We start from the raw sequence: 13,702 nt of genomic DNA, 5'->3' as shown, positions 1-13,702 counted from the left end.
GATTTTCCTTTATATCTTGTGGTAAGAAAAAGAACATTTGGACTTTTCTGCCTTTAAACCCATGGACATGTTCTCTAGCACTTCTTCAATATTTATTGGATAAAAGAAGTGAGATCTTTGTGGTTTATAGAAAGCAGAGGAATTGTTTCTCAAAAGATAAAGTAATATCAAAGATAACTTCCGCTGTTAATGAAACATGAGATCAACAGAAACAGCATCTAACGCTGATTATTTCAGTCCAGTGTTCTAATGAAATGAGACTTACAGTTTGTGTGTGTGTGTGTATTCCTCTTCATAATCACTTTTGAACCTATTTTAGTCAAATTTGCCAGAAACAGGAAAGTGCCAATAGTTAATTGTTCCCTACAATTTTCAGAAAAACAATTTACCAAAAGCAGACACGTAAAGAAAAAGAAAAGAAACATGATGAGGGAGAGGGAAAAGGCATGCTGATGAAGGCATGGTGATGGAAAACATGCATGTTGACAGGAAAGCATTAGGGAACATCAGGGAGTTCTCATAGGTCCGAACCAGGGGCTGGTATGAGGAGAGGACAGTAGAAAACCAGGGTTACTGAAGACAGGAAGCCTCAGGGAGCCAAACGCCTCCAGTCTGATGCTCAGAGAACAAGTAATAACTGATATTATGTTATAAAGAAAATTATGAGAACCTTTTGATTGAAACACTAGTCATTGAAGGTCTGCTGGCATTGCTAGCTTTGACTGGTGTTATCTGATGCAGATGCAAACGTATGACATAAGAACCATCCCCAAAATTTCCTTTTATTCCTATTTTGGATCCAAATTGGAGACAATTCTATTAGGGTATTTTAAAGGAAATGTAAATATGAAATGTTATTATGTTCTGTCTTGAATTCATGGTATGGTTGTCAACTTGTCAAGAAATAAAACTAAAGAAGGAAATAATGGATGACTGGAAGCCTCCCTCACTGAAGAACATGGTTCTTTCTCGGGAAGGCATGGGAAACAATTTCTACAGACCCCATTAAACCCAAACATCAACTAAAGACATTATTTTTTGCTACAGTTATACACATTGACTCAATATCCTTCTGCATAGAAAAGCTATGGTGTAGTGATTGAAAGTACACCAGTGTTCTTAGGTCACTGCAACCTGCTCTGGCAGAGTCTGGTGGTGAATGTGAAAAGTGTTGGTTGTCTGTATCACTAGCAAATTATACTTTGTGGATACAGATTAAAAATTACAGCTTTATGTGTGCCTCCTTAGAGAAACAGCTTTATGTGTAAGGGAATCTCCATACATTCTTCCTACACAGCATTTTATGAATTTTGGTTTAGTTTAGTCTATTGACAGTTCAATATTTGTAAATTATTCTCTCTCTTTCATAACAGAAAAAAAAACCAAAACAAAACAGACTGAGGCATGGAGAGAATGAGTGACAAATTCAGGCTCTGATACCAATCCCAGACCCAGCACTGGAGTCCCAGACTCTGCCTGCAAACTCAGATGTCAGCTCCCCATTGTCCTTAGCACAACTATTTTCCAAATATCTACTATGTGTGTTTTTCCCCACCAGGAATAGTTTCTAGATCAAATGACATATCTCAAGTTAGACTTGGTATCTCTTTAACAGTTCTGCTAGCAAATGAATTTAGATTTAATCCCTGTTCAAATCAGTGTGACCTGTGATCTGAATCAACAGAAATTCCTTCCCAAACTTCTCTTAATACATTTTAAAATAATGTTAAGAGATAAGTCAACAGGAAAGGACAGACTACTGCAGCCTTAGAAAAGCCGGTTCTGATTTTCTAATTCTAGCAATAAAAAGGCACCAGAATACAGTCTTCAACTTCTACATTTCCCTCAAGGTTTTTCATGCAATGGAAAGAGACTTGGCCATCACTAAGACCAAACTGACTCCTGGGTAAAAGCCTTGCCTAAGCTGTTAAACAGTCCAGTGATGGACATGGCAGAACAATAAAATAACAATATATGAATGACATAAAAGATCATTAACCATCCTATTAATAAAAGATAGGATAATATGCTGCAATCCTTGGCTAAAAATCATCGTGAGTAATTGCATCCCACTCGCCAAGTGTTGCAGAGCTTTCTTGAGTACGGAGAGAGTTGTTACTCTGCTCGCCCCAGAGGTGGGTGCGTTTCTGTCTGTGTGACATGACAGATGGTTTGGAGTCCTCCGGGATCCTTTGCATTTACCTCTTGGAGCAGTACAGGAATTCAAAGTAACAGATGTTCCTGTAATATCCAGGAAGAAGATAAGCACTCCCCCTTACTTTTAAGAGAAATACATTTGATATAGCCTCCTCAGGTATACTAAAAAATTTAGATTTTTAATAAAAATATCATTACTTTCATGATTTGGAGGTCTTTTGCCATTGGGTGGATTTATTATTTTTAAATCTGGTCACTAATATTAAAAACAAACTAGATTTTAGACAGGAAAGGGAGGACAGAGGAAATAAATACATGTTTATGTAACGTAATGGGAAAAATTCCAGCCATGGAGTAGTCATATATGGTAACTGGAAATCAGTTAGTGGGGTTTGTTTTCTTTTCTTTTGTTGCCTTTTCCTTTTCACAGTGAAATTCGCGATACTAATAGAACATAAAAATGGACTGCACTTCTAGTGCCCTAATGGCTTTTACCACTAGAGGGCTGAATCAACAGCTTCAACACGACAACGAACCTGCCCGGCTACACAAGCCAAACGTGCTGGACTATCTGAAAATTAGGCATTGCCATTAGAGTTGACACTATGAATTTATAAGCTTAAAACCAAGATATTATTTAATTTAATTTAAAAAAAAAAAAGTACAGGTTTCAGTTTTTGGTTTTGTTTTGTTTTTTTAATGACCATTGTTACCTTCTAGGAAAGCAATAGCAACTTTCCAAATACTGGGGTTTGTAGCAAGTCATTAGAGTATTTAATCATCTATGTTAGTGCCAAGATTTCTAGAAAAATTACCTCCAGTTTGGCTTAAAACTAAAAATTGCCCTGAAAATTTAGTGGGCAACTCCTATCCTCTATTAGGTATCATTTCTTGTGCTTATTAGGCTCTTGGCAAGGCAATATGGTAATGTTCTAGCAACTGAATGGGGGCATCTGAAAGAGAGTAGCCCAATTTACAAGCTCTAAGCTGTCATATATCACACTTAGGTGAAGTAGTGGAAAAGCTACACAACTTCACTTGACAAAATCCACAGACATAGTTTATTTTGCCTCCACTAGATGTTTGTATTTGTCCCTGTGACTTTGGCCCAAAGTCCCAGATTTCTATTTCCAAGAAGCCAAAGTCTGATGCAATACTTCAACTTCTGCTGTATTTGTTTTATAGCAAATATATTACCAATCTAGCCCACAGCTGAAGAACTTAAAATATCACTCAAGATGTGACACAGATCAGGAGGAAACAGAAATTGTGTGAACTTCCAGCATTATGATACATGACAGCGACTCCTTTCAACACCCTTGTGTAATACACTTCTCAACAGGATATAACACAACCTAGGTCTGGAGTTACATGTACAAAAACCCAAGGTAATTTCATAAAATACATCTTTAGCCACAGCTGGGCATATCTCCAAAAGTCAGAATCATCTATAAAGTATTGCCAAGCCAACTACATGTAGTTTTAGCTGGGATTTGGGAATCTTTATAGGTTGGAGTGCAGGATTCAGCATAGATACCTCTTTAATGTGTCAACACATGAACACTACATCTAAATCCTCACATTGTTCAATTGTGTGATTTTTTCCCATTGTTGCTGTGAATCATCATGACACAGGAATATAAAGCAAAAGCCCACCTATGTTGTTCTAAGGTGTGACCTTCACAAAATTTGGGGAAAACGAGGAGGCTCCTGGTATAAAACAATCTCTTTGTCCATCTTTTCTGCTTTTGCAGTCAAAGGTGGAGATTTTATTTCAATGATTGTTTGAAATGTTGGATATTTCTTTTCAGTAAACAGCTTATTGAAAAAGTGTTTACAAAACTGTTGCTTCTTCCTGGTGGCCTGACAAGCAAGAACATTATTTCGGCATTGCTTTGGGATTTTGTAGTTTCATAGTCCCAAAGAAGGCGCCATAAAGAGGAGTGAGAATTAGATCAGAATTTTTGAGGCATGTTTACGCTATCCTCAGTCCCAAGTAACTCTGTATTACAGACATGTATTTAGCGACATAACTAAGATTTTAAGCACATAATATGTTTCTGAAGATGATACTGTATCATCAAAAGAAATCTTTTGTCACCTTTGAATAGATGGAGAAAAAAATATCTTAGATTTTATCTGTATGATCACATGAATATAAAGTAACACGTGATTCATTTTCAAAATGGATCATAAAATACATATTCATCTATAAGCTCTGCATTAGTGACACTTGGGAAAGAGCAAACCCATATTGCAGTGTATTAGCAGCAAAGATAAGGTAAAAAATGAAATTTAAATAATTTGTGGGTTTAAATCACTGACGTAGCACAGATGAAAATTTTAGCTTAATGTATAGTTTGCTTCAGCAAAATGAAAAACTTAGAGAAATGTATAATGCTGCGTTGACTTTGTAGTCCTCTAAAAGGGTTATACTACATTTAGACACTATTCTGAGGGTTATAGTGGAAAATTTTGATATTAGATATATAGCGACAAGAAAAAACAAGTTAAGAACCACATCTGTAATTCATCTTTGTCAACTAACTTGTTGAAATAGCTCAGCCAGAAACTTGTAAAATGGAACTATTTATAGAAACAAAAGGGCAGGCAAGGACTCAATCCTTTAGCCTTCACACAACCAGAAGAAAATCTTATTAGGCAAAGAGAATTGTGTTTAATTACAAGATTTCAGGATAAAACAATAAGCTTCCTGCTCTATGTGAAAAACTGCAGGCATCTGCAGCATCCTGCATCATACCATATCATCCCACAGATATTCTTAGAGCTTTTGCAGAGCTGCATTTTTTTTTACTGGGTGACTTTTGACTGAATCTCTTTCCTTCTAGTCAAGACGTGAACATTCAGCAGTGTTATCTGGACTAGAATTTTCTGCTTAGTGTCCTGTTTCTCCTGTCACTGACACCAGTGGAAAGAGCTCACAGTGATTCCACTGGAGTTTGAATTAGGTCTTTTGTGAGACAAGTCTGTCTGTGACAGGTATTCATTATAGAAATGATTATTGATAACAATTTTAATAACATATATTAATGCTATGTTTTGTTTCTTCTAGAAATTGCTTATACTAATGAGGTTAAATCACTAATATATAATGTTTAAAAGCTGACAAGTCTGTATATATTTTATAATATTGATGACATCAGCATTCTGCTGCTCTTATTAGTGCCTTATATGAAACCACAACAGCTGAGCTTGATCAGAATGTGACTCAGGAATATCAGGATATAACATGTGATAGACATAAAATTTCTACTTCAGATGGCTGCAGAGGCAGCCTAGTCACTCACTACAGCATTTTACTATAACAGGGTTGTTTGCTATTTTGTGTATTTTATCCAAATAAGGACTAACTCATTCTCCTCTAGTAAGAGTCTACACCCAGAAATGTCTCATCTGGCCTTAAATTCATTTTTGTGTCATATGATAAAATATTCATCTTTCCCAAACCAGTCAGCATTTACTTATTAAATGCTATTATTTTACTAATAATTATTGCTGCTACTTAGTAGCCATAGTATCAAAAACATGCCACTGCTGAGCTTTGTATAAAGAAGGGCCAGAGCTCCTTGTATATAGTGTGCAAATAAACAAAGCACCCTTGCCCTGCAGACTTTACACCCTTAGATTCCAGCTCAGAAAAGTGCTCAGTACTTTTCTGAAAGGTTATGGAATCTGGCCCCATTTCATCCCTGCAAAACAATTTCCTGTTCCTGCTGTCCCTCAGAAAAATCTATCAACATGGGTTTTCTCTGAGCATCTGCAATGACACACGGGAGCCATGGAACACTGGGAAGAGTTGCTTATATAACTGTGCAGCTTGGTGTGTACTGGGAAAAATCATTTTGGCAGCATAAGGGTAGTGAAGATGCTGTACTGAAACCTGTGCTGAAAAACACATTCAGTACCTACCTTGACTTAGAAATCAGCTCTGTGTTATGATGCTAATTAGCAACATTTCAATATAGTTTTAGTTTATTTTCTACTGTAGTACTTTGTAGTGCTTTTACAAATTTGAAAGGAAATATCGAAATTCTACACGGATTAGTCATTAGGGAAATGTCAATATTAAAATAATTGGTCTTGTATAAACGTGCTTTGCTGCTATAAAACTTCATTAACCCTCCACCAGAGGGCAACGTCAGAAAAAAATATTGATATAAATCCAAAGAGCAGTTGTTTTTAGGATATTGCAGATACGACACACATTTTCATCAGGGAATCTTACTTTTAAAGTATGCTGTTTACATCCTATCGCCAACTAGGAAGTTGCTTTATTTTAGAAGGATTTGTTTAGACCACAAGTTATACTTTTTTGTTGTTTTCCTGTTTTGTTTTGTTATGTTTTGGTTTTTTTAATTAATAAATCTACAGAAATTTTAAGATTAACACGAAGCCTAAGAGAAATACAATGGATATGACTTCTAAATAAATACTACATTTTGCATCTTCAATCTACTTTGAAGTATTTTAAGTCAGAAAATTACTACTAGATTCTAGAAAGAAAAATAATTCTGTTCAGAATGTGCCCAGCTCATTTCAGTGCTGTAAATGCCATAAATGAAGTCTAAATGTTACACTGGCCTACTTGGAGGTGTGAAACAAGAGGACACAAAAGAGATCAAAAATATGAAATGCTTATGAGAAAGCAGTCACTAATGGATGCCTCATATGATACAAAGTAATCTGTTTGGGTAAATACGAGTATAGAGATAAATATACCTTTAGAACAGATCTTATCTATTTATAGCAAGAGCAGCATTATTTGCAGTTAATTCCCTGTTTCCCCAGAAGCGCCACCGACTGCACCAAGGCCACGTCCTTTCTCCACACCAACGGTGTGAGCGACGCTCACCCCGACGTGTGGCAAACCCCGTGGCACCGAGCTGGACTCAAAGAGGGGGGTGGCCATGGGTTCCCCCTCACGAGGCCCCACTTGCGCGGACGGGAGCGGGAGGCGGGGACGCGGCTCCGCGGGGCGCGGAGTGGGCGCGGCGCTGTCCGCGGTGCTGAAGGGGCCGCGGCGCTGTCCGCGGTGCTGAACGGGGCGAGGCGCCTCAGGGTGCCTCTCGCTTCTGCCGCCGCCTTGGGGCGCGACCTGCGCGGCCGCGCTGGGCGGGTGGGAGCGGCGCAGGGGCAGCGCGGACACGCCAGGGCTCCTCGCCCTCCGAGGGATTCAGCCTGCGACACCGGGGCGCGGGGGACTTCGTGGCTGTCTGCCTACGGCGGCGAATCGCCCCCCTCCCCCTCCAGCTCTACAGCCAGCGCCAAACCGAGATTGCTCTGAAACGCTCCCGCAAAGGGATCTCCGTCCCCTCCCAGCCGAGCATGGCACTGCCTCCACCCGCCGCCACTGCACCCTGCGAGGCCGAGAAGACTTTCTGACCGTGCTTGGCAACTCCGCGCTGCCGGGAACCCCGGCGGCTGCCTGCAGCGCTCGCAGACTCCCCGCTCGCTGCCGCACACAGGCGCGCTCCCTCGCCCTCGCCCTCTCCCCCCCCAGCTCCGCACGCCGTCTCTCCCTCTCCCTCTCTCTCTCACACACACACACAGCGCGCACGCTTCCTCTCGCTCTTCCTTTACCCGGAGGTGCACTGATGGCCATTTAATGAGGGGGGAAAAGTTAAGAGATTAAACCAATATGAACCATCGTTGCTCGTAGCAGTGCCCTATCCAGAGCAGAGCAGAATCTGGCGAGCATCCCTGCAGGAATGGAGTCGGTAAAACAAAGGATTTTGACCCCTGGTAAGGAGGGATTGAAGAATTTTGCTGGAAAATCGCTTGGTCAACTCTACAGGTAAGACTGAGATCTCTCTTAGGACTCTACCTCCTAGAAAAAAATGGAAGCTTTCCTTTACTACCAGCTGCTGAAGGAGGTCGAATGCTTTGGGGAGGTTAGTGGTGGAGGGGCTGGGAGCTGCTGAGATACTGCTGATATAATCTGGAGCCTGGAAACTAGTGCTGAAGCTTCTCAATATGGCACCCTCGTAACTTCTCTATCTGATTCGTAGATGGTGTCAGTGAATATGTAGCAAAAGATTACCCCATCTTTTTCGCACAAAACCAGGATCCTATCTTGAAATCACGATGAGGAGAGAGCAGCCCCCTGAATTTTTGTTCTCTGTTAATTTTGCAATGCAGTCACAGGATCTTTCTCGCTGCCTTTACCAATCATTGAAAAATAATAATAATAATAATAATAATAATAATAATAATAATAATAATAATAATAATAATAATAATAATAATAATAATAATAATAATAATAATAATAATAATAATCTTTCCTGGTTTCGATTAGTCTTCTCCCTTGTGTAATTCGTCGTCAGAGGAAGATAAACATGGAGATGTATAAATAATTGATATCCGAACGATTTTTTTTTCCCTGAAGCTGAAACATATAGAGGGATGTGTTTAATTATTTATCCGTCTGCCTTGAGAAGCATCCACTGGCCTTATAAGTAATACACAACTGCAATTGCTAAACTCAAAAGCATCGCTCAGCAGTGTGTTTCTGTGTGTACAGAACATTTCTACCGCCTTCCAGACCTGTACACACAGATAAACAAGCCCAAATTCTCGCATACCTAAAAAGTGGATGCCCCAAAGTTGACACATCGTGTTCCATTGAATCTGGCGACTTTAGTGACCTCTAGGATGCGTGAGAACAGTCTGTGAAATTCCAACGTATTTTTCCATTGTCCCTTTTGCTAGAAATTACCCTGAAGATTTTCTTTTTCCCCCAAATTACGGATTAAAGGGAACTGCGGATTTATCTGCCATGGGTAGGGCACGTAGGAGACTTTTTCCATACCTATGCGGCAGTGTTGGGCACAGGGCTGTTCCACAGCGTGAGTCACAACTTCTGCTGCCATTTTCAGGGAAGGGAACATATCAGTGAAGTGAGAAAGACAAAATTAACGCTTCCATTTTAGTAGGAAGGGTACAATTTTGAAAAGCCAAAAGCAAAACCAAAACCATCAACAACGCAGTGAATATCCTACTGGTTTGAGTCATATTTAAGTAATTTTCAATGATCAGAAAAATAAATATTGATAATCCAAAATAACTTCTTAAAATGTAATTGAAGAAATTAAACTCTCTTTCACCCTAAGAGTCTACAACATATAAATATACCGATCATGTCTACTGCTTTTATATAGTCATACAGGGAATAATGAAGAAACGGTGTTGGTGTTTTACAGCAAAATTCCGTTTGAACACCCCTCTTGATTAACTAAAGTCCGATTTACAAATCTTTTTCAACTCACGGGACTGAGGTATTTTGTTTTCGATTCTTAAAATTAAAACAGTTTTCCCGTGCCTTGCACATTGATTTCTAGTGTCTTTCCGAAGACAAGAAACCCATTCAGGGAGAAAACACTTCTACATCATCATTTATTCGAAAGAACGAATTCTGAACATAAACCCACGGTGGTTTATTTTATTCACAACTATATGACATTTCTTAATGTTGCGGTATTTAAATATGGAAAGAATTCTCCCAGAAAAGAAAAATCGGAAGAATTTCAACAGAGTAACTATTGGAGAAAATCCCTGTATTTTTTCCAAAACACGGAGAACCTTTTGAGCCTGATTCTGCTAATTGTTAGTGCCCCATTAGCCGGATGAATTAACCTCAAAGGGATTCTCCTCCGCGGAGAATTTCTGACATGAGAAAACACTCCTAAAGCAGGGTTGGCAGTGTCGGGAAATGGTCACATATTCGCTCCTCAAGACTACGGAGCCACGATGGATGCGGTTTGTCTTTTAAATATCTCAGTGATTAAGAAAAGAGAATCTTAAAGAAGATTAAGAGATTCCGCATGGGACGCTCTCTCGGTAAAACCGATCTTTCTTACCACCGACACGGCTTTTTTAAAGCTTTTTCGCCAAAGAAGAAATAAAACGAAATGTTCTAAGTCACCTTTCGTGGATGGCAGGGTTGGTGTGGGCTGGTTTTGTTGGTTTTTTTTCTTTCAGTATTTTTCTGTTGATTCGAAATAGCTGCAAATAACCATTTCCCTTCAGATTCCTGCACATTGTTTTCTAGGAGATAGGATCCCCATGTCAAAACAAGGGAGTGGGGGCAATGAGATCGAGCTTAAAGCTGATCTGGGAAGGTTAAACCTGCTGAGCCATCACACTCTCTCGATATGTAGCTGAGCAGATGAGATCTTTAGGAAAGTCTTCTCCGGAGATACCAGTTCTCTAAAGACGGTCATATTTTCTTCCACTGCATGTGACAGCCATTTTGCAAATCTAAAATAAGTAGCAATATCGCACCCCTCCCCCGCTTTCTGTTGATATTTCTTTTGTTCCCAGAACTGAAGCGAGATGCACACCAAGATCATCCCCCTTGGTGTTTCTAATAGAGCAAGGAGGGAATAAAACCTTCTCCAAAAGATTGTTTCCGTTTCCATACTTTGCCTCTTGGGCTACCCAACATGGCGCCTCTGCAGTGGTTACAGCTGATGTCTTCTTAATGCGTCCTACATATTTAAGCAGAAGTCTTTAATGATAGATGAGCAATTCTCAGCTAGAGCTCCTCCCTGGGCTCCTGCGGCGGGGGCAGCTGGGGATGACTAATCCTGGCTCCCACAGGTCACTGCTAAAGAACAGCTGAAGGTGAATGGAAAACAAGGAGTATATCCTCAAATCAATCCAAACCGAGCCAAAGGGGCGGGGGGAGAGGTAAACTTAAACCTTCAGCTCCTCGAGGTGTGTTCAGGGCTTGATTTTTCCCTTCTTGTGCTGGGCAGGGTCCTAGAGAAGAGGCAGAAGCCCGGGGACACCATCGAGCTGACAGAAGATGGAAAGCCCGTGGAAATGCCCGAGAAGAAAGCGCCGCTGTGCGACTGTACCTGCTTCGGGCTGCCCCGGAGGTACATCATTGCCATCATGAGTGGACTGGGATTCTGCATTTCCTTCGGGATCCGATGTAACTTGGGAGTGGCCATCGTGGATATGGTCAATAACAGCACCATCCACCGAGGAGGAAAGATTATTAAAGAGGTGGGAACTTTTCCCTCGTAAACCGTGTCCTCCCAGTACAACTCCCAGGTCAAGCACCTTAACGCAGGCGAGACGGGCTCGGAGGTTTTTGGGCATTTCCCCCCGATTCAGCCCGCGATGCTCCCCGGCCCCGGTGCCGCCGCCCTTCGGAGGACGGAAATCCCGTGCTTGAAGGAGAAACCATTTCTATCGATTATTCCTATTTTTTCCTTTTCATTTCCCAGCCTTATTTCGCCATATTAATTTGGGGCACATTTTCACTTTTTGTTTGTTTGGTTTTTTTGCACACAACCTTGAAAAATGCAGATACTTTGTAAAATAAATGTAGGGGATGGGGGAAGAAGGCGTCGAATAAGCGACTGCCGGCGGATTCGCCGCGCTGTAACGAAGACTGGGAGGTTGTGCAGGAATGTCTGTAAACACCAGGGTGAAAGAATTTGCGTTGATAAAAGGCGCTAAATGAGAAGACCCGTTTTAAAGCGGGTGTTTTCCTTGCGAGAAAGAGGTGAATGCTTAATACAGATGAGTGTTAAATATACAAGTCTGCAGACAAACCTCGATAGTTTACTCTTTGCACAAGCAAGAAGTAGGTGCTTACAGCCACGGCCGTGCAAGCAGGGAGGGCAGGGGACGCCTCCGCTCCCCCAGCCGCTCAGGGGTGTCTGTGCAAGCCCGGCAGACACCGTCCCAAGATGTCGCAGCCGCAGGTCCCCGCGTTTCACCGCTTTTCCCCGGCTCTGAGCTGCCCGGCCCCGCGGTCGGCGGTTCGGGGTACCCGGGGCTCTGGTCACTCATCAGCGCCCCTGCCCCTCTCGCATCCCACGATGCTGGTTTTATCGCTGTTATTTGATGCATTTTGCCGTTTATTTATCTGGCGGGCAGCTGGGGTCTTTGCTGCGATGGTCTGGAGCGAAGGGAGCAGTTTTGTCCCTTGTCCCTGTGCTCCGCCGGCGCTGGAATTCCCCCCGTTCGCCCGCCCAGTGTGAAGTTACTGCGGGTGAAAGCTCAAATCTGGCACGATTACAGCCTTCCTCTTCTCTTTCTCTCCTTCTCTCCCGGTGCCTTGCATTGGAAGAAAGCGAAGTTTAATTGGGATCCAGAAACAGTCGGCATGATCCACGGCTCGTTTTTCTGGGGGTACATAATCACCCAAATCCCCGGCGGGTACATCTCGTCCCGGTTGGCAGCGAACAGGTAACGACACATAAACGTCCCAGGGCCCGATCCCAGGCCAAGGGGGGAGCGGCGGGGGGAGCCCTGCAGCAACCCGGCCCTGCTCCAAGGGCTGTCTTAAGAAATAGAAGGGAAAAACACTTGCATAGAAACTGGAAACGCGGCTGTGGTGATGCATTGATCACCCACCTTCGAACTACCTTCTGCTTTTGAGGTGGATTATCTCGTTTTGGTTTCTTTTTTCTTTAATAAGTCATTTAGGGAGGTTGTGGCGATGATATTCCAACAACCTGCATTCAGAGGCAAATTCAAAGATTCATTATTTCATCAAAGCTTGAAAGATTTTTTTTTTCCTCGTGATTGAATGAAAGAATTTTATGATTTTTGTTTTAATGAAAAGGAAAACCATCAGCAGGAATTTTCCATTAAGGCACAAATGAATTTAGAATGGTCGAAACCCACGTTTCAATGAGACCTCCGCAATGAAAAGAAAGTGCAGATGGTGCAGGGACTTAAGGAGTCGTTTCTATGGTGTCTGGCAATTTTTCAAGCACCCAGAGTGCGATTCTACCTGTTAATTAGATCCACTGAGTATTCAAGACACATGAGGCTTTCACGTCCATGCTTAATGCCACAGGCTCATCGTTTGCAGAAGCAGCCAAGGTCCTAGTGCCACGCTTCAAAACAATAACAAACGAAGTGCAAATGGATACTAAAATCAGCAATATATACCTTTAATTCTTCTCAGGAGTGTGCAACATCAAAGGTAGGCCTGGATAGGCAGAGAGGCTTTGTCAGACGAGCAAGCTTATTTGAGTTTATTTGAGAAACAGGGCGGGGAGAGGGGGGAATTAGGGAAAAATGCTCTCTCCAAGGCAGATACCTTTAAGCCAGAGACCGGTATTAAAAATTATGCGTATTTACTAATGGATAGATACTCTGTTACTGAGATAACGCTAATATACCTCGTTTTAAAACAAATAAAATACAACATTTATTAAACTGAGGTATCCATTGACTGTTTACAAGTGCCAGCTTTCTGTTAATGGTTTAGAAATGTAGAAGGCTATTTCGAATAACAATTAACAGTCAATTAAAGGATTCCTTGCCTTTTCTTTCTCCTTCTCCTTTGAGCAGTTTTGCATCCTGGCACAGTCTGTTACTCCCCAGGATTAACTGGAGTTTTGCTTGAGTAAAGACTGCAGAACCTGACTCAGAGAACCAAAAATCTCTCTTGATTCACCCCAGCAACATCAGTAAAGTCATTTAAATCCATCCAGATTTAAAGTGGTGCGACTACAAAGATTTGCAAGACAACGGCAGGGACATTCCCAGGAAA

The 13,702-nt window shown here is 41.5% G+C and overlaps 1 protein-coding gene across 1 annotated transcript in view; it reads left to right on the top strand.

Moving 5' to 3' along the window:
* Positions 1-7,886: 7,886 nt before the first annotated feature.
* Positions 7,887-13,702, top strand: part of SLC17A6 (solute carrier family 17 member 6) — a gene marked incomplete at both ends in the record, with an annotated part of 31,871 nt that continues 26,055 nt past the window's right edge. Inside the window, 3 exons of the mRNA XM_080345225.1 lie at positions 7,887-7,972; positions 10,938-11,190; positions 12,266-12,384. Of these exons, the coding sequence (XP_080201351.1) occupies positions 7,887-7,972; positions 10,938-11,190; positions 12,266-12,384 (458 nt within the window). The remainder of the gene's footprint in view (positions 7,973-10,937; positions 11,191-12,265; positions 12,385-13,702) is intronic.

Source organism: Nesoenas mayeri (assembly GCF_963082525.1).
Source record: "Nesoenas mayeri genome assembly, chromosome: 5".
NCBI classification, from domain to species: domain Eukaryota; kingdom Metazoa; phylum Chordata; class Aves; order Columbiformes; family Columbidae; genus Nesoenas; species Nesoenas mayeri.
This window is presented reverse-complemented; position numbering and strand designations above follow the sequence as displayed.